This window comes from Pteropus alecto, unplaced genomic scaffold, assembly GCF_000325575.1.
Source record: "Pteropus alecto unplaced genomic scaffold, ASM32557v1 scaffold50, whole genome shotgun sequence".
Lineage (NCBI taxonomy): Eukaryota > Metazoa > Chordata > Mammalia > Chiroptera > Pteropodidae > Pteropus > Pteropus alecto.
The window spans coordinates 4,757,287-4,780,332 of NW_006431918.1; the positions used below are offsets into that span (position 1 = coordinate 4,757,287).

General features: G+C 40.4%; 1 protein-coding gene across 6 annotated transcripts in view; it reads left to right on the top strand.

The window, feature by feature from the left end:
- The window catches only part of NUGGC (nuclear GTPase, germinal center associated), a 51,119-nt gene that overhangs the window by 16,015 nt on the left and 12,058 nt on the right, over positions 1-23,046 (top strand). For 5 of the 6 annotated variants that reach the window (XM_025042551.1, XM_025042556.1, XM_025042558.1 and 2 more), the window contains 10 exons: positions 638-746; positions 1,570-1,792; positions 2,181-2,411; positions 5,175-5,384; positions 9,873-10,048; positions 11,507-11,525; positions 11,803-11,892; positions 17,056-17,161; positions 18,366-18,499; positions 22,644-22,808. In XM_025042551.1, coding sequence (XP_024898319.1) covers positions 638-746; positions 1,570-1,792; positions 2,181-2,411; positions 5,175-5,384; positions 9,873-10,048; positions 11,507-11,525; positions 11,803-11,892; positions 17,056-17,161; positions 18,366-18,499; positions 22,644-22,808 — 1,463 coding nt within the window. The remainder of the gene's footprint in view (positions 1-637; positions 747-1,569; positions 1,793-2,180; positions 2,412-5,174; positions 5,385-9,872; positions 10,049-11,506; positions 11,526-11,802; positions 11,893-17,055; positions 17,162-18,365; positions 18,500-22,643; positions 22,809-23,046) is intronic. The other variant, XM_025042563.1, reaches the window with a different exon arrangement.

A 23,046-nucleotide genomic window follows, 5' to 3' on the forward strand; every position in this document is an offset into this window, starting at 1 on the left:
CTGTTCTTTTTTAAATGTATTACAATGCTCACAGGAAGAGAAGGTTAAATTCAGAAGCAGAATAAAACATCTTCGAAGAACCCTGATCTAGAAAAGGAGGGCTCATGTAGTCTCTGCAGAGATATAAAATTTGTTGGTTTATCTCTAGGAGTCTCTGGAGAAAGAGGAGGGTTGTTGTCCAAATAACCTCTTCCTGATTAGAACAGAGACTGTGAAAATGGTTGGTTTGGTGCCCTTGCATTTTTTGCTTTTTATTCCTTTTTTAATCTTAAAGTATAGTTGATATACAATATATTAGTTTCATATACAATATATTAGTCTTTTTCTTTTCTTTTTATAACCACAGGAGAGAAGAATCTAGAAGGGCTAAAGCCATGGCAAAGCCTATGCTGATTTCTGTTAAAAGGAGTTTCAGAGCAGGCTGGCTCCCTGGGAGGCTGTCAGAATCAATGATTGCTATCTCCCACGAGCTATTGTCTCTAGTGTCAGATAACTTACTATATTGTTTAATTGGCTCTTCATTTCATTTTTTAAAAAAAAATCTTTCTCTGCAATATTGAGCAGACTTCTCCTGTGGAGATCTAGTCCTTGATCCCTGCCAGGTACATCCTAGGTAATACATCTCTGTTGATTCCAGATGAAAAATTGGAGTCACGGACCAGAAGAGTTTTGAGCAACACTTATCAGAAACTTATTCAGTCTGTCTTCCTGGATGACAGCATTCCAAATGGAGTCAAGTATCTTATGTAAGTCTGATATTAGCTACCATCAGATCTTACTTTGGTGTCTTTCCTTAGGTGATTGTAGGTACTTTTTTCCAACGATGAAAGGGAATTTTCGATTAGAAACTAAGCAAAGAAGGCTGAAAGTTTCCATAATTATGGGCTATTATTATTATTACTGATAGTCACCATTCATTGAGCTGTTAACTGTTGCTAGGCAATCTGATAAATACTTTACATATATCAAATTTCATTAAATTGGCCCAATACCGCTATAATGTAGAAGCTATTATTATCATCTTCATTTTACTGAAATTGAGGCTCAGGGAGGCCAAGACATTGACCAAAGTCACACCATGCGTAAGTCAAAGGGGCCGAAATTCAACTGAGGCTGTGCGACTCTAAGCTTGTGCCCTCAACTGCTGTGCTGAGTTGACTTAAAGGACTTGAGTGGTGCCGAGGCTGCATCTTCTCCTCAATAAGACGGTGTGTTGCTTTTAATAATCCTTTACCTCTGCATAAACTTTATTTCTAGGGTCAAGACTAAGTAATTTCCACAGAACACAAACAAGATTGCTTGGTACTTATATAGACATAGAGTTTGTGTAAAATTATCATTTTTTTGTGTGTAGAATTACCAAGTATTTTTGCATAATCTCATTTGCTCCCCATGACAACTCCGTTTAGTAAACAGAGATTAATACTCTTCTTTGACCAAGAAGAGAGCAGAGACACAGAAAGATGTGACTTGCCTAGGATTAGAACTCAGTTCCTTTGTATTCTGTTCTGATGTTCTTCCCACTATGCTTTGATGACCATGGCAATGTGCATTTAAAAATTGATCTAGAAACAGGCTTCTTACTTTAATTGAAAAACCATTATTGGACCCAATCTACATTGGATTATTTGGAAGCACTGGGGCTGGGAAGAGCTCCCTGATCAATGCCATCATCCAGCAAGCAATGTTTCTACCGGTGTCTGGAGAAAGTATATGTACTTCGTGTATTGTACAAGTGAGCTCAGGCTGCTGTGAGCAGTATGAAGCCAAAATCCATCTTCTCTCTGACCAGGTAAGTGTCTCCTTCCTTCTTTTCTTCCTCCATCTTTCTTTCTTTTCTCCCTCCCCTCCTTCCTTTTCTTTCTTTCCTTCTCCCTCTCTCTCAGAGATTAACATTATATTTCTTGTAAATATAGCTTACGTTTTTAGTAAAAGAACATAGTACTGAATGAGAAAGTTTAATAGAGCAAGGGGTTCTGGCCTGCGTCCTGTCGCAACTCATTATGAGACTTTATTACAAAATAAAGGAATTGGATTAAATGAGCCTTTGCTGGATTACGGGATTTTAGATTTCCTGAATACGCAGCCCCCCTGCCCTCCACAGGGACAGTGGCCTTCTCTCATTGTCAGTGTTTTCCATGTCTGTGTCATGACCGGCTTGGCCCTACTCTGTTCTGCAGGAGTGGAAGGAGGAGCTGAAGAACTTGACTAAACTCCTGCACGAGACGGAGGAGCCGGGCAGAGAAGAGGCAGCTGTGTGGGACAGGGGTGACGCAGTGGAGGAAGCCATCTGGAAGCTACAGATGCTTTATGGAAATGGGGCGGAAAGAAAGACCTATGAGGAGTTACTAAGGGCAAAACCCAAAGGGAAGATCCCCACCTCTAGAGTCATCACCCTCAAGGCAGAAGAGGTAGCGTCAAGATATTTATTCTTTTTTTGTCATGAGTCTTAAGTATAACAATCGACTCCATTTAGGGGATTTATTCAAGGTATGATGTTTTTATTGGAAATAAGTTGATACCCAAATCAGAAATATCCACGACCAAGTTATTTTTCATTATTTATAGCTGTCAAATGGGAGTTTTTAGTGTCTAAACGGGAGGGAGGGTAGCTTTTGTGCACCGAAAAGACTACAGTTACTTGACAATTAGTTAAAGATGTTTTAGCAGCAAATGATTTTTAAAAACCTAGTTTATAATGGCTGAAACAAATAGGGATTTATTTATTTTCTCACCTAAGTCTGGAGGCAGTTGGGTTTGTGGGCTGGTTCAGTAGCTCCACAATGTCAAGATCAGCATCTCTCTGGTTCCCTTGGCCTCCATCATACTTGTTCCTTCATAGTCATAACATTGCTACTGAATTGCTGGACTTCACAGCTAAGGAAGAAATGGATAAAAAGGCGGCTCCAACCGCATCTCCCCTTTTACTGGGAAGAAAAAGCTTTCCCAGAAACATCCCTCCCCCGGATGACAAATTTCTGTGTCGATTTCCTTGTTCAGAGCTGAGTGGCCTATCCTAGCTGAAAGGGAGTCTAGAGAAAGCAAGAAGCAAACTTGTCATGATTGGCTAAGCCCAATGTCAATCCACTACCTCCACAAACAATCAGGATTCTGCTAGCATGGGTGAAGGACAGGGTGGATATTCAATATGTAATTAGTAGATTATATTTATATTATACTTATAATCGATATTAATATTATTAAAATTTAATTTTAAATTAAACCAAAATACTTGTGGAGCAGATATTCAATTTATCAATGTTGTACACTTAAAAACCCAGTTTTTCTTGCATCTTAAAATTCATCTTTCAAATATTATTATTCTATTTAAAAATCTGGCATTTTTTTTTGGTATAAAATAAGAACAATTACTTACACCTGTTCTAAAACATAATCTTCAATTATCTCCTAGGTTTAACATAGCAAATCCTTCTTAGTTATGCTACTTACATAATTAATAAAATGTCCTTAGACTTTTTTCCCTTAGACTTTAAAAAATTTTAAATTACAAATATTTTCAATTATAGTTGACTTTCCATATTATATTAGTTTTAAATGTATAGCATGATATTTCTATAACTTACAAAGTGATCTTCCTTAGACTTTTTATATTATAATTCAAATTTAATATATTAAATTCTTTCAAAAAATTTAAAATACATGACCAAGCACACTTAGAAGTTAAACGAATGAAACCTTTTAAAGCATTTAGCTTTTGTATAACTAGGATATCAAACAAATGTAGTGGTTCTTCTTTTTTTAATTTAACTTATTTTTTTTAACATTTTATTTTATTTTTATTTTTTAAGTATAATTGTTGTAACATCTTATATTGGTTACATTAGTTTCAGGTGTAGAATGTAGTAGCCATTTCTTATATTTAAATGGCTATTACTATGAAAAATAATTATGTTCCTAATATCTAAAACATAGACTGAGCATGTCCAAAGAAACACAATAATTGCAAAACAGGTTACTTTATGTGAATATACAAAACTTACACCAAGGTATCGATACAATATTTATTTCTTCACTACTCTGTATTTAGAAATATTCCTTTCCAGTGTTACAGATTTAGCCATTGAAACAAGGGCAACGGAATTACCATCTCAGTGAACGAAGGCACAAATTCAGAGTTTGGGTCAGGGACTCTGGACTAGGATGAGAGAATCTGAGTTTGCCTCTCAGAATGGTTTGCTCTGATCCAGTTTATTGGGCTGAGTTCTCTTCTTATAGAAGGGGGTTTTCAAGCTCATGCTTTTTATTTTACATTGCCCTCATTATATCTGATTTATTTTATAATTAAAATATCCTTAAAAACTTTTATCATCTCCTCTTTTACAATTTATTATTTGATTAGCATTAATAAAATCTGTTACTTCCTACCCTGATTACAACAAATCTCCTGATTTATTTCAACTATCTTAAGAATTTCCTATCTTCCAGGACAATTCTATAGTTATTTATGAACAATGACTACCACGCATCCCAAATCTACTGTCTCCTGAAGTAGCCCAGTAGAGATCTGCTGCCATACATAGTTGCTGGCATCACCGTGTCATTGTCCCAGGATATGCTTAGCTAGGAAAAATAGGCTGAGAACTATTTCCCATCCTACCCACCATCATTTAAACATGCTAGAAATTCCTACATGTCAAGATATTTTTTGTACTTGGAAGGCAAAATTTAAAACCTTTTTAAAGATCAATTTCAGACCAATTTTCAATTTGAAAAATATGTTCATTATATTACTACCAATTTTCCGTAGTTGGGGCTGTCTGGTTATTAAAATGTTCACATTAGTTATGCAGGAAGAATCCTCTCTCTCCAAAATATAGAAGCTTACATATTAATTACATTAATTTTAGAACTGAAACAAAATTTAGAAGATAAACCATTACCTGGAGAAACTATAACTTTGCTGAAGAATCCCATTCTAACTGACTCTGGTGTTTTCATCCATAAGTTGAAATGCTTGAACTTCCTGATCTCCAGATCCATTCTGGCCCTCAGAGTCTAGGCCCTTGCAGACTGGATCACCTCCTGGTGCCCATTTTCCAGTGCTGCTTCTAACCATTACTCAGTGTATCTTCAGTGAACCTAAATCACAGCCAATCCAGGATGGAAATGCTGGGAGTCTGTCTGGTGTGCGTGACTTCTTCCTCTTTCCTCAGCCAGGAGAGCTGTCTGTCAAACTGGACCCCTACATCCGGACTAAGAGGAGAGACTGGGATGAAGAATCAGCTGAGACACAAATCTGGCCCTTGATAAAACACGTAGAAGTGACTCTTCCCAAATCAGAGCTGATTCCAGAAGGGGTCGTGCTGGTGGACATTCCAGGCACTGGTGACTTCAACACCAAGAGGGATGAAATGTGGAAAAAGGTGATTCTCTTTCATATGGCTTCTTTCCCTCTTCCCTCAATTCCTGCACCCTTTCTAAAGCAACAAAGTTTTCTCCACTTTGAGCGTAAGGTAATTTTTTCCTCGCTTTTTATATTCTAAGCCTCAGGGCATCAGCAGGATATGGGTGGCCAGAGAAATCAAAGAGTTAGGAATCACGAGGTAGGCCTGGTAGCCAGAACAAGAATGTGTGTCTATGAGAAGGGTCGGCAAGAGAGAAACCTAAGAGTAGGCAGAGCAAACCAGGGTGGAGTGGGAGAGGAAGGCCAAAGGCTGAGTACCAAGCAGAGAAGATGACAGCCAGCCGTCAAGACACCAGGAGGCCACTATCATGTTTGAGTGTAAAGAAGATAACTTCAGGAAAGCAATCCCAAGTGTAGAGAGATTAATCAAAAAGAATATCAAAGGATCCCATGAGACCCAGCCAGGCCTCAGGGCCGCCTCTCAGGAAAGAAGCAGCTCTCTTTTCTCTCACCCTTTGCTTGGACTCTTGTGACTGTCTCTCTTCATGCATCTCTCTCGAGTCCTGCTTCTCTCTTAGCTTTCTGTACTTAGCCGTGAGAATCCACGTTGTGCAAAATGACCACCCTAGCCCTGTCTCTAAATGATATTGGAGTCCATGTGCCTATGACTGTCTGACTATAATCTCTATGTGTTTTAATTCAGATTCCTGAGAAGAAAAATCCGATTGATCACTACACAGTGAATGGATTAGCTTTCTCTGGATTAAGTATCCAGCCTTAGTACAATCAGCTGTGGCTGATGGTGGTGGTTAAAATGAAAGTTTACCCCTTCAGCAAAAAACTTGGATAGGGGTTCAATTCCCAATAAATGGGGTATGAGCTGACCAGGCACCCCCAGATGTATCTACAGCCAGAGTTAATTAAGCATTAGTGTTTGATCTGCACCTAGTGAATAGAGGCTGAAGTATTTTTAAGAATTTACCTCTTTGTTCATTTGCTGTTCAGTCGCCAAACACGTATAATATGTAACATTCTGCTAAACACTGAGGATGAAAATATTATAGATAATAATAATGAGAGCAGATATTTATTGAGCATTTACTTTGTGCTAGCTACTATTCTTAGTGAAGTAAGTTGCCCATTATAACACTGGGAGTTTTAACCTGGACAAGATGGCTCGAGAGCCTCTCTGCTCTTAACTCCTACTGTATTCTACATGATAAAACACAACTAAATGAAGTGAATGAAAAGATGCAGAGCATGGCCTTTAATGTGCGCACGTGTGTGTATAATGTTTATAAATGCACAGCAAAAGTAAGATCCTGCCTTACGGGACACACACCAACTACCCAACTCTTATCAGAAGTTTCTGTGTTTACCACCACTCTTTACTACATACACCTCTTGTTGTTTATATATTTTGCATGAACGTATATTTCCTTTACAACTAAAAATATATTTCCTTTACAACTAAAAAGTTGAGAGCAAAAACAAAACAAAGCTGAATGAGAAGCAGAACCTTACCGCAAATGGCTTAGAGTCTAATAGGACAGATAAAACATGCAGATGACTAAATACATGGCAGAAAGTGATGCAATGGAGGGATAAGGTGCTGTGGATACTCGAAAGTAGAAATGACCTCCAATAAGAACTCTCATTCCTTCAACAAACACTCACTGAGCATCTACTCAATTTTGTAGTAGGTTCCGGATGGACAAAGTCTTTGCCCTTGGGAATCTCACAGTCCAAAAGGAATCAATTAGTCATATTAATTAACTAAAACCATTACTTAAAAATGAGAGCACAAAGTTATGAATTCTTTTTGGAGGGAGCGAGGATTCAGAGAGGACATCGAAGCTTAGCCTCCACCAGGCAGAGACAGCGGTTGGGAGTGGGACCACTGAACACTGTTCCAGGCCAGCATTAGCAAACATCCAGAGGGCTGAGGGAGCTGGGTGTTGGGGCAAGGATGAGTCTTCCTGGGTGGCTAGAGAGAAGGGAGTAGAGGGGTGTACAGGGGAGAGGCACAGAAGAAAGCCTGGAAAAGCTGGGGGTGGACTTTAATACTACACTTCCTAGGGAAGCTCGAAGGGCAAGAGGAACCAGGGTGTGTGATAGAGAAAGAAAAGGTGTCTTTGGGCAGAAGGAGCTCAGGCACACACGCAGTGGGAACACGAGAGACACAGGACTGGAGCTGGAAGAGCACTGGGAGGAAGGGCCAGTATCAGGGAGACACGGTCAGCGTGGCAGCTGCAGGACGGTAGGCCAGGGAACTTTGTGACTGGTTTCCAATCCAGATCAGGATGCCAGTTTACAGATTATCAGTCTTTGCCCTGATTTTACAGATGAGGAAATGAAGACTGAGAGAGGGGAAGTCATTTGCTCAAGACCACAGAGCTATTGAATAACAGAATTTAAACCAAAGAGTAGGTTCCTATCTTCCCAGCCGAGACTTTATCTCTCACCCCCACCTCCCTCCGCAGGACGTCTCTTAACAGTTCTTTAAGATGAAGGCAGACCCGGCATCCATCTCCTTGGTCAGTCGCTCAGCCTGGCCATGAGAGCCTTTGTTTTTGCAGGGTCTCAGTTCTTGGAGTGGAATCGCCAGCCTTGGCTTGTTTCACGCCAGCCTTGGCTTGTTTCAGGCCCAGAGAGCGGCAGCAGCCTAGAGAGGCAGCCAGCCTCTCTCACTGGATGGAGCCGTGGTTGCTGCCAGTTCAGATACACTGGGCAGCTTATCAAAGGCCACTCAGAATAGAGGAACCAGCAAATCTGGCTCAGAATACCCACTCTGAGGAGGTCAGGCTGAAGGGAAGGGATGGTTCCCAGCATGCTGTGTTTGGCCTTGGCTCCCCTACATTCTTGTGGTTTTGAGATCTCCTCTCACGAGTAGTTACTAAAGACTCCCCTCTTTCCAGGGAGAGCAGAGCCAACATCCTTGCCCCATCTCTCCACCTATCAGCTTGGCCTTCCCTAAGCTAAAACTGTTATGAATTCAGTCCTCCCTGTTCTGCCACCTAGAAGTCCTGAGAATTTAGGTATGCCATCTGACCTCTCTGAGGCCCGTTCTGTTCAGGGGGAGGGAGGGAGATGGGGCTGGCATCATACCCACTCCTAAGTCCAGTTGCTCTTTTCTTATAGACTGGCTTTTTGGTGTCTTCTGTGATTCTAATGTTACCAAATTCTGGCAGTTAGGAGCTTTGTGTAGGGCCTGAAATTAAATCACTGCAACCTTTATGATCGCAGTCTTCTTCTCATGTTAATAAACCTTTATTAAGCATCTGTAATTCACCAGGATCATGGGGAATACTGTTGGCCCTTAGCAAATAGCCAGATATTTCTCCAGCAAGATGAGTGGATTCGGGAACAATAAAGAATTGCAATTTGGGGCATGAGATCTAATGGCAGACCATGAAGAACTCCAGAGAAACAAAGAAGAAAAAGCTCTTTTATGGACTTGAGAGGGGCTGTTGTCTACAAAGAGGCTATTGGAGGAAACTAAAAGTTTGAAGTATAGTGACTTTTCATTGGCTGTTATGGCCAGCTCCCATTGGCTGAGTTGTTATCCATTGAGGAGGAATCTTTTCTTCCTCCTGCAAAGCACTGTTCTGAAGAACCACAAACCACAACTCCATCCCTGAGTTGTACCAGCTTTTCATTTATATAGAGAGATAAGACAAGTGAAATAATACAGTAAGAGAAATGTCACAAGTCAACACATGCTTACTTGTCCCATGAAAGATGCATGCTTGATAAAGCAATATTTATGCTATTAATCATAAGTTGTAATTTCATGTTCATTGACCTTTGCAACTTGAATTATATGGTTTCTGGCTCTCTGCTGCCACATGGTGGCAATGTGCTCATTATGTAGGACAGTCAAACATGGAAAGGTTGCCCCGTGGTGATAGCTTTGGAGTCGATGCATGACCAGAACTAGTTTCGGGTAAACAGTCGTTTCCCCTAGAGGACAACTGTGGTAGAACAAGCCAGTGATGGATCTGGGAGGAGGTCTGACTTCTTGAATTCTATCAATCACCAATGCCACACACATCTAGGAAGCCTCTAGTATGGCCACACACTGTGCTTGAGGTGATGTGGATTCCAAGCTGAAAGACGCAGTCCCTTCCCATCAGGTACCTCACAATAGGCATGGGGGAGGGAGGTGCAGAGAGCCACCCTTGTAAAGTCTCAGCTGGGTGCTTGAGGATGCAGAGGAGGGGTGGCCAGTCCATCCTCAGCAATCTCAAAGGGCAAGTGGAGGTCAAGAAGAGATTGTGGCAAATGCAAAGCCCATGAGAGATTAAAGAGAAAGTTACATCTGAGAAACTGTAAGAAGCTCAGCATGGCTGGTTCGTAGAGACTGCAGTGGGGAGTGGGCAGAGGTAGGGTGGGAGAGAGAGACAGGGGCCTGTGGTGGAGGACACGAATGATACATTGAGAATCATGTCCTCTACTAATGAGATACCATTTATGTTCTTAAACATATTGTGGCCACGTTTCACAGACCATTGATAAATGCTCAGTAATCTGGGTGATCAGTGACATTGAAAGAGTTTCTGGAGAGAGAGCCCACGAAGACCTTCTTAATGAGAGCATCAAAGCCTGCCAACGAGGTTTCTGCAGGGACGTTGCCCTGGTGGTCACCAAGACAGACAAACTCTACTTGCCGGAATATCTGAGGTACCAAGCTAGGCCTGTGGGGATGTGGGCTTTCCTCCATGGGTCTTAACTATAGCAGTGACAGAGCTTTGACTTCCGGATGTAGCGGGCATTGCAGACGTAGGGAAGTGAGTGTTGGGCATGAAAGAGAAGTCTACGTGACTTCTTGGGACATCAGGACCCTTAAGTGGATTGTCTCAGGAATCTGAACCATTGTGGCTCCTCTTCCAGAGTAGCTGCTTAACACCCAACAGGTGTCCTCTATATAGTTCCCAGGGTGTCACTTGCATGTATGAGAGGCTAACAGCACCTCCAGCTGTTGTGCAGTGTAATGGTCCTGGCCAGCCCCCAGAAGTGGAAAATGTAGACGCCTTCTCAGCTAGTAGGCACTTTCTAGAATACTCTTTGGCACAGTAAAGTTTTGAAGTGTCAGGTCCTGTTTTCAGATTTGTCTACTTCTGAGATTTTAAACTCATTTGGGACAGAGCTCTCAAAGTTTTAGAACTTTGGCCAAAAGTGAAAGCATTCTTACAAAGTCATATTTTTAACAACAACAAAAAAAAATAATGAAAGAGAAGCATTTTAGAGCTTAGTAGCTGTAATTTATGTTGATTTCCATGTAGACCTCTTCCCCATCCCCTGTTACTAGGAGGACTATAGCTTAACTTCCATATCGGGACACTTTGAAAGTGAAAGGGGGTGTTATTAACCCTTACAGAGGATCAGCAGGTATAAACTGGGCTATGCTGGGTACTCAGGCGTATGATCAAGGGATGTAGCATTGTTGATGGTTTTTGGCTCTAACAAGAGCTTCTTTACCCGTCACCTCCACCATTTCCCCTATACCCACTGAAACTTGAGTCTGCTGTCTCCAGGAATTCACTAAGCAGAGAAAACTTGCTCAGTAAAGCAGTAGGTTAAGGCTTTCCCCGCCTAGCTCTTGCTCTCATGGTCTAGGTTGGAATTTCAGCTTCGTTTACGTTTCCTGCGATTCCATCTACCCCAAGCCCTACCACAGAATAATATTTCAAACTCTCTTTTTCCAATGCCAACTCTAAAACTAAACATAAGGCAATCTAACTTAAATGTTTATTGAACCCTGTAGAAGGGTAGCTGCCAATTTAAAGAGGCATATTGCTTCGTCGCTAAGGTCACACTGCCTTAGACGAGGATTAAAGGTTATATGAGAGAGACTAGCAAAGTGCTGTGGGAACCCAGAGAGAGACAGGACTGTGTTTTGACTGCATCTGGAGTTGAGGTCACAGAAAATTCCACCGACGACAAAACATTGAGAAGTAAAGACACTTTTTTCAAATGGACACTGGAGGTGGGTCAGAAGAGAGAGAACTTAGATTGAAGACAGAGCTTACGCAAAGGCTTGAAGGCAGGACAGTGTACACTGCTTTCAGAAAAAGTCGAAAGACTACTGCAACGCGTAGTGAGTTAAGTAATTGTTACATTTTTCTAATTTCATTTCAGGGAAAGAAAAATGGGAAATGTAAGTACGGACTAGTTATTTTTAATTTTTAAAGCTCTATTGAGATATAATTGATACGCTAAAAATTGTATACATTTAATGTCAACATCTCGATGAGTTTGGCCATAGGCATGGACTAGTTATTTTTAAATAAGACTTTTATGATAATATAATTCAAATACATGCACGTTTATTTGGGCCAAGTGAAGATCTGCTGGAAAAAAATGCATTTTATCACTTCATCACTCTTGATAACTGTGTATTCTTCGCCATGCTTTTATTCCCTTACACCATCTAGCAAGCTATTCAAAGTCAGCGAGAGGCTGTTTTAGAAAGAAATGAAATGATAAAACTACAAAGGAATAGAAGTCTCAAGGAAAAACTAAAGGTAAGTTAACAGATTTCCGTATGCACTTTTCTGCTTTTCAACTACTCAGATTTTGAGAAACAAATGTCTATTTGGTCTTGGGTAGTGACAAAGGCAAAAGCTTTGGAGTAGACAATTTGAACTTAACTTAGTCCTATCAGTTAATAATTTTGTGACCTTAGGAAAATTACTATGCCTCTCTGAGCCTCCATTTCCTCATCTGTAAAATGGGGAAATAATATCTACTTCCTATGATTGCAGGAAACATGGAATGAACACATGGTCTACTGAGAAATATGTGTAGGTCAAGTCAGGGATCATCAAACAGTTTGAGGTATTCTCGGCTAGAGGAACGCACAGGGTAGTATGGGAACACAGGAGAATGCTTTAGTCACACTGGCAGTCAGGGAGGCAGTGTTTGGTAGAAATTCAGGGAAAACGTCTCAGCCTCTTGAGCAGAATTTTAAAGAACCAGTATCTTTAGTAAGGTGAAGAAGTAGGAGAAAGGACATTTGAGATGGAGGCAAGACCATGATTGAAAAAGCTTGTTCTGTATGATGAGCTGGATGCAAGTTTGAATGGCTCAGCAAGGGGGTATGCAGGAGTGTTAGGAGAAAAGGCCTAAGCTACATTTTTCAAGCTTGAGTAATTGTTCTGTAGGATACTTGATGTTTTCTTAAATTATTTTTATTATTCTGTCACTAAAATAGGTGACTTTTTACTATAATATAAACAAAACTTTTTACTATAATAGTCTTATACAACTATAAAACTAAAACCAATTTTCAGATAAAATATAAACAAAACAACATAAATGGTATATCAGAGTTAGTATAATGTGCTAGACACTATGGTTTTGCAGAAACTAAATCTTCAGTGCTGGTTTTTATAGTAAAAACATATGGCCTCATGTCCATTTCTATATTTAATTGCTTTCTGTATTTTGACTCCAATTATACTGATGCAGAAAATGTCTGATATACAATGTGGAATTGAAAATGTGGAATTGAAAATTTCAAAGCTTTGGTTCTAATTCAGAATAATCAGACCTCATATGTAAGCCAAAGTCTTTTACCATGCAATTCTTGAATGCCGGTTTTAATGAGGCAATAACTCACTAAAGCTATTATTCTCTTTAATCATTCTTGTTGGCATTAAAAATATACATTTTTATGAGTACCTAATTGTAGTGTTTCTGGAAGCAGAAACATAATGCTTCAATACACAATTCATAATGTTTATTGCTAATATGGCAAATTGGTATGTACAACAAGATGGGGTGTGGGCAATAATACATCAGCCTGTAGGGTGACTGTGGTTCTGACTGTTATGGTACAGTGTTTTCGTGATCTGTGCACCTACACCTCTGATGGCTCAGTGATGCCCTAATTCTCTAATCACTTTATTTCAGTTTGAATTATTGTGAATAATTGAATTATTACTTGTACTGTATGTTCTCATTTGGAACAAACTTAATCATAGAAAATATGAGGCAGAAGTTGACTATAAGGTACTCAGTCATATAGCTGTCCATGCTTATTTTTTTAATTATAAAAATAAAAATTAAGAAAAAATATTGTAAGAAAAATTACAGAACCTGGAGGTTGCGTTTATAGATCTCTGTTTGGAAATACAGTTGACCCTTGAACAAAGCTGGGGTTAGAGTTGCTGACAACTCGAGCAGTTGAAAATCTGCATATAAATACCATTGACTCTCTGCATATGGTGGTAGATTCTCAAAGCCAAGAGGTGACCCTTGAACAACATCGGTTTGAACTGAGATCAACTAAAAAAAAAAATCCACATATAACTGGACCCAGACAGTTCAAATCCATGCTGTTCGAGGGTCAACTGTACTATGCATTTTAGAAAGATTGATTTCTCACCAATATGCAGAATGGAAGGTTGAGGGGATGGTCGAGTGAAGATTGGATGTAGAGAGACCATTGGGAGGGTTAGTTAAGAGTCTGAACTAGGCAGTCACTGTAGGAATAGAGTAGAGGAGGTACATTCAAGAAATATTAGGGAGGTTAGATCCACAGGTCTGGATGACTAATTGTGTGTAGAAGGTTAAGGAGAGCTGTGTTTTGATGTGCTCAGGAGTGTCATTTGAACTGGTCAATGCACAGCAATTTACCTTCGTTTTAGCACACCCGTCAAGAAAACCTATGCTGCTCCTCCTGTGTGTGTCTCCTTTACTCTCACACTACTACCACACTGACACTTCCGACATCAGATCTGTGTCTGTGGGGTTCCCCACACAAAGCAGTTCTCTGTGACACTGGCTAGGTATCCTACAATTTAACTCAATTTGACACTACCTGGAGATAGTGTCAGACCCCACAGGTTAAGGGCTCAATCCCACAAGACTGCCCCCTGCTTCAGATGTCAATCACAAGTAGTAGGTTCCCCGGTTACCCACAACTTCTGTCCAACTTGTCTATAAATTAGAGGTTACTGTGACCTCCTTTCCCTTGGATTTGAATATTTGCTAGAACAGCTCACAGAATTCAGTGAAACAATTACTCATGTTTACTAGCTTATTATGTAATAAAAGATACAGGTGGACGGTCAGGACAGGACAAGGTCTGGGAGGGTCCTGAGCCTAGGAGCTTCTGTCCACATGAAGTGGGAATATGTCACCCTCCTGGAATGTGGATGTGTTCACTAACCTGGAAGCTCTCAGAACCCCATACTATTGAGATTTTTTGTGGAGGTTTCATCACATAGGCATGATCAATTCCTAACTCCATTTCCAGCTCCTCTCCTCGATCTGGAGAAGGCAGGGAGGGGCTGAAAATTCCAAGGTTTTAATGGCTTGGTTTTTCTGGTGATCAGCCCCCATCGAGAAGCCAACCTAGAGTTGCCTCATTAGAGCAAAAGGCACTCCTGTTGCTCAGGAAATTCCAAGGGATTAGGAGCCTTGTTTCAGGAACCAGGGTCAAAGACCAACTAGAACTAAGGATGTTCCTATTGCTCTTATCACTTAGGAAATGAGAATGTGCTGGGAACTGGGTTTAAAGACTAAATGTTAGAACAAAAGATTCTCCTAGCAGATCAACTGATTCTATCTATCTATCTATCTATCTATCTATCTATCTATCTATCCATCCATCCATCCATCCATCCATCCATCCATCCATCCATCCATCCATCCATCTATCTATCTAATCCTTTCACTATCCCTTATACTGTTTTCCTCAGTTTGAGGATCACAATGATCTCATGGCTTTTCACAGAATTATTGTGTTATTTTTTGATCACATCTAGGCCAAGGGGAACCCTTCATTTAAGCTGGTTCATTTTAGCATTACCCAGACATTAAAAAGTACATTTTGCTCTCTGGCAACAATAAGATTTTTAGGCCTCTTCTTTTTTTCCCTGCCTCGAGACATGGACCTACTATTTTCAAAGAAGCTTGGGTTCCTTTTAGCAGAGAATAGTATTAAAAATAAAAGTTGGCGTGCTAGGGGTTCATATCAAATTATTTCATACAAGTAGAAGTGGGTGGGGTGACATTACTGCAAAATCACTTCAGTGACAAAGCTAGAAAAGAGATTTTTACAAAAATGGGGTCATGATTTACTGATTTCAGTCTAAGTCCAATTTTACTATATCCTTTTTGATTCTGCTTCCATCTGCTATCCCTTCTTTTTTGAGCTTTCAGGTTTTCTCCTTTCCCATATATAACATCTTCTTACTAACTTTAATATATCGTGCTATACATTATCATAACAAATCATGTGTGTAAATTAAAACAGTGACTAATCATCCTATAGAATAATCTACTGGATATCTATTTACCTCCTGGATCCTACCTTCCAGCTCTAACTGTTTCTATTTCTCTTTTACGATAATATGGAACTTGCATACTGTAGTCACTTCATCGACACTATAAAAACATTTCTTTGTACTACAATAACAAGCATAAGTGTTAACTAATCTTTCATAATCTTTAGAAGATATACAAGATTTAGAGCAAGATTTTAAATAACGCAAACGCCTAGACACAGCTTAGGTGTACTCCTGCCTTTTAACAATTTTAAAATTCTACTTAAATTTAGTTCCACGTTAGTTTTATCTCCCAGTAGAATATAGTTTCAATTTTCCCTGAACTTGCCCCACTAGAGTCAAAACTATAAGAAGGAAAAAAAAATGGATCTTGGCAGATCCCTTATATAATTTTAGCCTTGACTCTGGTGTGTGGGGCTTCTGGAAACCTACTCAGTATCTCTATTCCAGTCTTGACTACTTGGGTTTATAACTTGCCAGAGATGTGGCCTCTCCCCTCTCTTAGTGGACTACTCACTTCAGCTCTTTTATATCTTTGCATCAAAGAAATTTACAACTTTCTACTATTTTCTACCACCCCCAAATATCCATGCACATTCTTTATGGTTTCTCTCTCTCTCTCTTTTTTTTTTAAGTGAGAAGAATAAGATTATGGAACAGTATTTATGTATACTTCTAGTATGACTTCTCTGTGATGTCGTTTTTCGACTGAAAAAGAGATTTTCTCACGATTCTTAATTTTTTGATATTTAAAACCGTCATTTGTTTAAACATCATTCCACATGTAAATGTGTTCGATTACTCGCTAAACACCCCTCTAAGAAACTTGTGCTTTTATAGGACCATTGCTCAGTACTGTGTTGTGTTGTGCTGATAAATGTCTAACAATCGGCTCTCTGGTTTTTTTTTCCTTTTTTCCTAAACCTATTATGTAGCTTGTCAACTCCCATGGTATAAATACTCCCACCATGGCCAGTTTCAAGCTGTCGGTGTGATGTCACTGAAGGCAGCACTGAGACGAGCTGTGTAGAGTCTGCTCTCAGAGCTGGTGCAATCACTGCCTTTGCCAGAGCTGTGCTTCTTTTCCCAAAAAGGATCCTGGTACTTTCCCCACTCTGAACATTGAAGTACACTTCTGAACTATTTTCTCTCTACATTTCCTTCTAGAATAGATCTTTTAACTCCCGAGAGTATAGTTTCTGTGCAGCAATTTCCTCACAGCTTCCGACCTAGTGTGGTGTGGACATACAGAGTAGTGTCTGTTCTTTCCGGGGCTCTCGTAGAACTGAGAGTGAGCGAGTCGAAATTTGCTGAAGGCTCTCGTGAGGCCTGTGCTTGTTTCCTTTGCCATGGTTGAGTTATTCTGTCCCCCGTGTGCCTCTCTCACTTCAGAGAAAACTGCCGGCTGACTCCAAGATCCTGGAAGCCTCAGATCTGGTGTACACAGTCAGCGCCCAGGAATACTGGCAGCAGGCTCTCCTCACTGAGGAAGAAACTGGTAATTTTTTTTTTTTAATCTCAATCACTAAAATTCTCAAGATTAAGCGTAGCACTCTGAATTTCCCACTCTAGAACTTTTCGTGGCACAGTTCCAGCTTGTCACAGTTTCTATACCTACTAGCAAATATATTTGTTCTTTCTCTGCATTATTGTGGTGTGAGAGACCCTAATTCCTCTCTCCTCCAAGTCTTATCCTGAGTTGGTGAAAGTCAGTGATCCGGTTGTCATTTCCTTAGTATTCGGCTTGAGATTCGTCATGCATCCAGCTATGGGTATTACAAGAATTTACTGAGCATCTATTGTATGCTTCGCCTGTGAGGGGGAAAAAGTAGAAGACATGGCGCCATCCTTTACAGGACTTAAAATCTAGATGAGGAGCGAGTACTAGGCCATGTGCAAAAGCCAGAGTGAAAATAAGGTTTAGTTAAATGGTGCTGTGAGTACAATACAAGTTCAGAGGACCTGCAGATCTGCGTGACTGCAGCAGCAGTAAACACTGGGTAAGTAGGCAGAATCTGAGCTTGACTCGGATCTGAGCTCAAAATGGCTTCAAATGTGCATGCGTTTCTCTAGACATGGGTGAGTGTGAAAGGAGGTTAAACAGCAGAAGGTGTGAGATGTTCCCAGAAATGGGGGAACTCTTTGGACATGGATATGAGAGAAATAACCAGCGTGGCATACACAAGTAATGTAGGAAAACTTACACTTACAGGAATAATGGGGAAAATAGCAGAGTGACATCTGTTACATTCTGAATAACAAAAGGTTAGGGCTAAGATAAATTTCTAATCTAGAATCCCACCCATTGCTATTTTGATATTAAGGGTTATTTGATATATATAGGAAAATCTAGGGGAACTGAAGAGGAGCTGAGATTCTAGAAATGTGAGCACATTGGGTTTATTCAGGTGAGTACTCATCCAGGGGAAAGTGCCAATTTTTTAACAAGCCTACACTTTTCTACATAGTTTTATATTGCTGAGTAAAATTAATACTTATCATTGCTGATCTACCATTCATTACTGTCGATCCTAGACCCGGGAAAAAGTTTCTCAGAAAGGTTGGTTTAGTGGGCACCCAGCCCACACAGGACCTCAACAGTAGTTAACTGAGACTGCTATCTTGATCTGTGAGATTTATGAATTCTATTTACTATGAACTCTGATCTTGTAAAATTGTTTGTGGTGCCTGTGACATTCCAGAAATCCCCAAGTTAAGAGCATACATCAGGAAAAGGCTCTTGGACAAGAGGAAGAGGATGGTGACTAAGTACGTGACTGAAGCCTTTGGCCTGTTGCTTCTCACAGACAGTTTCAACTGTACAGAAAACCTGCCGGTATGGACGCCACTTGGGTTGGATATTCTCCGCCTCCCACCTTAGGCAGAACATTCCCTTTTACCAAGTTAAGAAATTATGATATTTTTTCTTTTCATATCAAAGGAAGATACTAAGTTTAGAGAATATAAAGAGGACAAAAAGATAATTACAGGGTTAAAATTGTAACATTTGAGTAGAAAAGAAAGGAATAATATTTTTTCTGGGACAAATGGACTGAAAGGAAAATATAAAAATAGTCAGTTGCTACTTTCCCCTCTCCCAAGACTCGAATAAGATGGAATGTGTTTGTGTGATGGCAGGAGCGATATGTTTACTTCTAGTGGAATACAGACAATTCTTGGTTCTCCTGCAGAGGCGTGTGTATGCATACAGTCCAAAAAGTTTTCTTCTGTCTGTAGACTCCTGTCATGCCCTGGTACTGTCAGAATCTCAGACTCTGTAAAAGGATGTGTGAGGAAGGCGAGATGGAGGGACCTTCAGCAGAGTTTAGATATTTATTTTCAAGGTCAAGAATGCAGGCCTTCTGAGTGACCAGTTAAAAGTTATATTTCTCATAGTAATGAGCAAATTTATCGCTTCGATCCAATGATTTTTTTTAACCCTAAAATAAGAGGGATAAGTTGCTGTTTTAGAGACTTGGGAGAGTTTTGAAGAAAAATCTGGTACTAGAATCAATCACCAGCTGCATTGTTTCCTTGTGAGGGACTGAATTACAAAAGGACAATCATATACAGTTGACCCTTGAACAACACGGGTTTGAAAGATGTGGGTCTACTAATATGAAGATTTTTTTTCAGTGAATACATACAGTACTATACATGTATTTTCTCTTGATTTTTCTTAATAACATTTTCTTTTCTCTAGCTTAATTTATTGTAAGAATATAGTATTTAATACATATAACATAAAAAATATGTGTTAATCAACTGTTTATGTTATCAGTAAGGCTTCTGGTCAACCATAAGCTGTTAGTTGAGTTTCTGGGGAGTCAAAAATTATACATGGATTTTCAACTGCCTATAGGGGGTGAGCACTCCTAACTCCCACATTGTTCAAGGGTCAACTATATAAAGACAAAACTGTGAGCCACAGCCTGTGGCAACCCACCTAGGAAATCAACTCTTTATTGACAATAAACAGCTCAGGAAGCCAGCTTGCTATAAGTTAGACTTGTAGGAAGTCAGGCTGCTATCTCTAGTAATGATCCAAGAAGCTAAATAATAACTTTTGTAACAAATGGCCCTAAGTAGCCAGACCTTGATTGATAACTGACAGCTTCCCTAATCTTTATCACTATACCCAGCATAGGACCAACCAGAGAAAGCCAAATATTCACCCTCCTGAATCACGTAGGATCCCTTCTTCTACTTAGCCCACCTATAGCTTCCCTATGTCTGTGGCCTCCAATCGGGCATACCTGAGGCCTTCCCACCCTCTGTCAAACACAAGTGATGATGGCCGACTCCCTTGCTATAGCAAACTAAATAAATAGGCTCTGTGCATTCTCATTTGTTTGGTCTTTAATTCTACACTTGCTTCTACTTGTCAGATTTACACAACCAAGTTGTCTGACTTCTTGTTATGCAGAACAGGGAAGGGGCAGAGAAAGTGCACCAGTAGGGTTCTATGAAAGTTCAAGGTCCTGAGAGTGTGGTAAAGTGCAGCTAGGATGGCCTGAGGAGTGGCAAGGAGAGGCAGATAATGGAGACCTGACTTCAATGTGAAAAGTAAGCAATACCAACTATGGATGGCTATGCAGTTTTGGTCAAATGTCCACATATTAAAAATTCTAAATAAAAATGACATAGAGAGCAAGACTCACTGCTTTTTTTGTCATTGTATTTTTTATGACTTTTTTTTCCATCTAGTTCTGTGAGGAAAAAACAAAACAAAACAAAACGTGCTGGAATCTGAGATTTTCTCATTTGACTTTTGTCCTCTGAAATATTGGGAAGGGTTTGAATTTCTAACTTCCTGAAAAAGTTCTTCAGGGTGAAAGTTGCCTCTCTGCCCAGCAAAAGATTGCTTTTGGAAGTGCTGATGGAAAACCAATCAGATTTGGTGCCGTGTGTGGTTGCTTTACTTTACAAACAGAAGGACAAGGCATTTTGCAATCAAACTTGTAGCGCCCGCCCCATGTGGTATTCTCTGCTGATATGGAGGTACAGCTTTTGTAGGGGCTTGACCCCATCCTAGCAGCCAGACTCCAGGCGACAGAAAACTTAGAGGAGGGGGCTGATCGGCCCTTCTGTGATAAGCTTTTACAGAGAGTTGCCAGCAGCTTTCCTCAAAATTCTTTGGCTTCAGATATTGCTCTCAGTCTTAGTCCTTTGATAGAAAGTTGGAAGGCAAGAGTTTTGTCAGCTCCCTTGCATTCTGAAAAAATTGAACGTAAGAATGTGCCTGATTGATCATTTTTTAAAAGTTTGCCTCAAACCAAAAAATTTAGAGTTTGGGTAGTTAGTGATTTTAAATGAGCAGGGGTCTAGTCATTCTTTTTACAAATCAATAAGGAGTTGGTTATGACATCTCAATGTCAAATGAGTCTTGGATTTATTCATTGTAGGTGTCAGCCCTTCCCTTTCTTACTGGTCTTTTATTCCCAGCCCTTCCCTTTCTTATCATTTTTTTTCATTTTTTTTTTAAACATGGATTTGTTGAGAGTGAAACTTTGTAAGAATCTTGCCCATAGATTTTCTTTTCATGACTTCTTTCTTATTTCATTTTGATGACCAGCCACAAACTGAAAAGAATCTAAAGGGCACTCTGGAAAAAAAAATGTGGCTTATAGAATTCTCCCCAGTGAAACTACGAAAATCCCCAAGTCGTGCCTAAAGCTAACTAGTCTCCTTAAACTCTAAAACTCATCAACTCTAAGACTCACAGAGTGTGAGAGTTTGAAGCTGTTTTCAAAATCGTTCAGCCCCATTCACTTACTTCAAAGATGGTGCATTCAAGATCCAGAGAAGCTAAGCCATCTGTACAAGGTCACACATCGACTCAAGAGCTGTTTCTGTCATCAAATTTGGAATAGAATTTAAAAGCCTACATTATCCACAGTTTCTCCATTAGCCACTCATTCACTCCAGAAATGTTTATAGACTGCACACTCTGTGCCATATCTCAGAATAAACAAACATGAATAACACAATCTATCCTTTCAGCAAGTCTCTTGTCCGGGGAAGGAGATGTGGAATGAGAGAGACATAGCACAGCAGGACGAATGTAACCCATGGATGTACAGAATGTGATAGAAGCGCAGGAAAGAGAGCCCCAACTCTGCCTGGGGGAGTCAGGGAAGGCCTCCCATGGGAATAGATGAGAAGGTGGGAACAGCATGTGCAAAGACACAAGGTCACAAAAGGAAGAGCACCTTTGAGGCATGGCAGCAAGTTCAGGGGCAACTACATGGGGGGATTTTTCGGGCAAAGAGCTGGGGCTGCTGGAGAAGTTGGTTGAGTCCTGACTAGGAAGGGCCTTAAGTGCCAAACTAAGGAATGTGGCCTCCATCTGCTGCGGGCAGATGCTATGTGGTCCCCCAAGGCTCTCCCGCACGGAATAGGCACTAGAGTTCCGTTTGAAACCTAGAGGTCAAAGCTGTCCCTGGTGGTTCCTCCCCTATATTATTTGAATAGATATTTTTCTCCCTGACTAGATCGTATGCTCCTTTGAAGAAGGGACCAAGTCTTTATTTCTGTGGTCCTATTGGTGTTTTATTCAAAGTGTGATTCAGGGCCCAGAAGATCAGCTTCACCTGGGCACTTGCTAGAACTGTGGAATCCTAGGCCCTAAGATTGTATACACGCTAAAGTTTGAAAAACACTAGCCTCAAAACCTGCTTTGTGCACAGTCAAGGCACGTGAAATGTTGAATCAGATGTCATTGGGAAAATCTCTTTTAGTAACAATTGGATTTTTTATTTGGATTGTTATTCCCCCAAATAGCCTGATAGATTGTATACCAATCCCACAGAGCTTAAGTAGTTTCGTGTACTGAGGGATACCTTATTGGGATGACGGGAGAAGTCAATTGTTAGTGATTAGCTCAGGCTAAATCAAAGTTAAAGGAAGCAAAGTTTGAGGAGAAAGTGCCTTTAGGGAGGAGGTAGGTGGCCTCATGCTCCTTATGGTTCTGTCCCTAGAATGAATACTTGCACATGAGCGGCCTGCGGCGATTTGTGGAAGAGAAGATACAGCTGCTGGAGAAGGCCATTGACCAGTGCTTTGCCCACCTAGCACGACCTCTGCAAGAAGGAGTCAGAAATGCCAGGACTTCCTACCGACGGGCCCTCGGGGCATGCCTGGCGGTGAGTGGCCCTTTCCGGGGAAACGTGTGGTGTTTGGTGAGGTCTGCCTGATCCCCAAGGGTTTGGTAGTAAACGGCAAGAAACTGATAGCTCTGTAAGAGTGAACGGCATTGAGAAAGAGTAGAGAGAAGGACAATAATAGGACATAACCTCAAAGGCCACATTTACGGAGCAGAATAAAGAGGAGCCAGAAGAGGGAGCAGAGACAAATTAGTCTGAGAAGTAGTAGGAGAAAGAG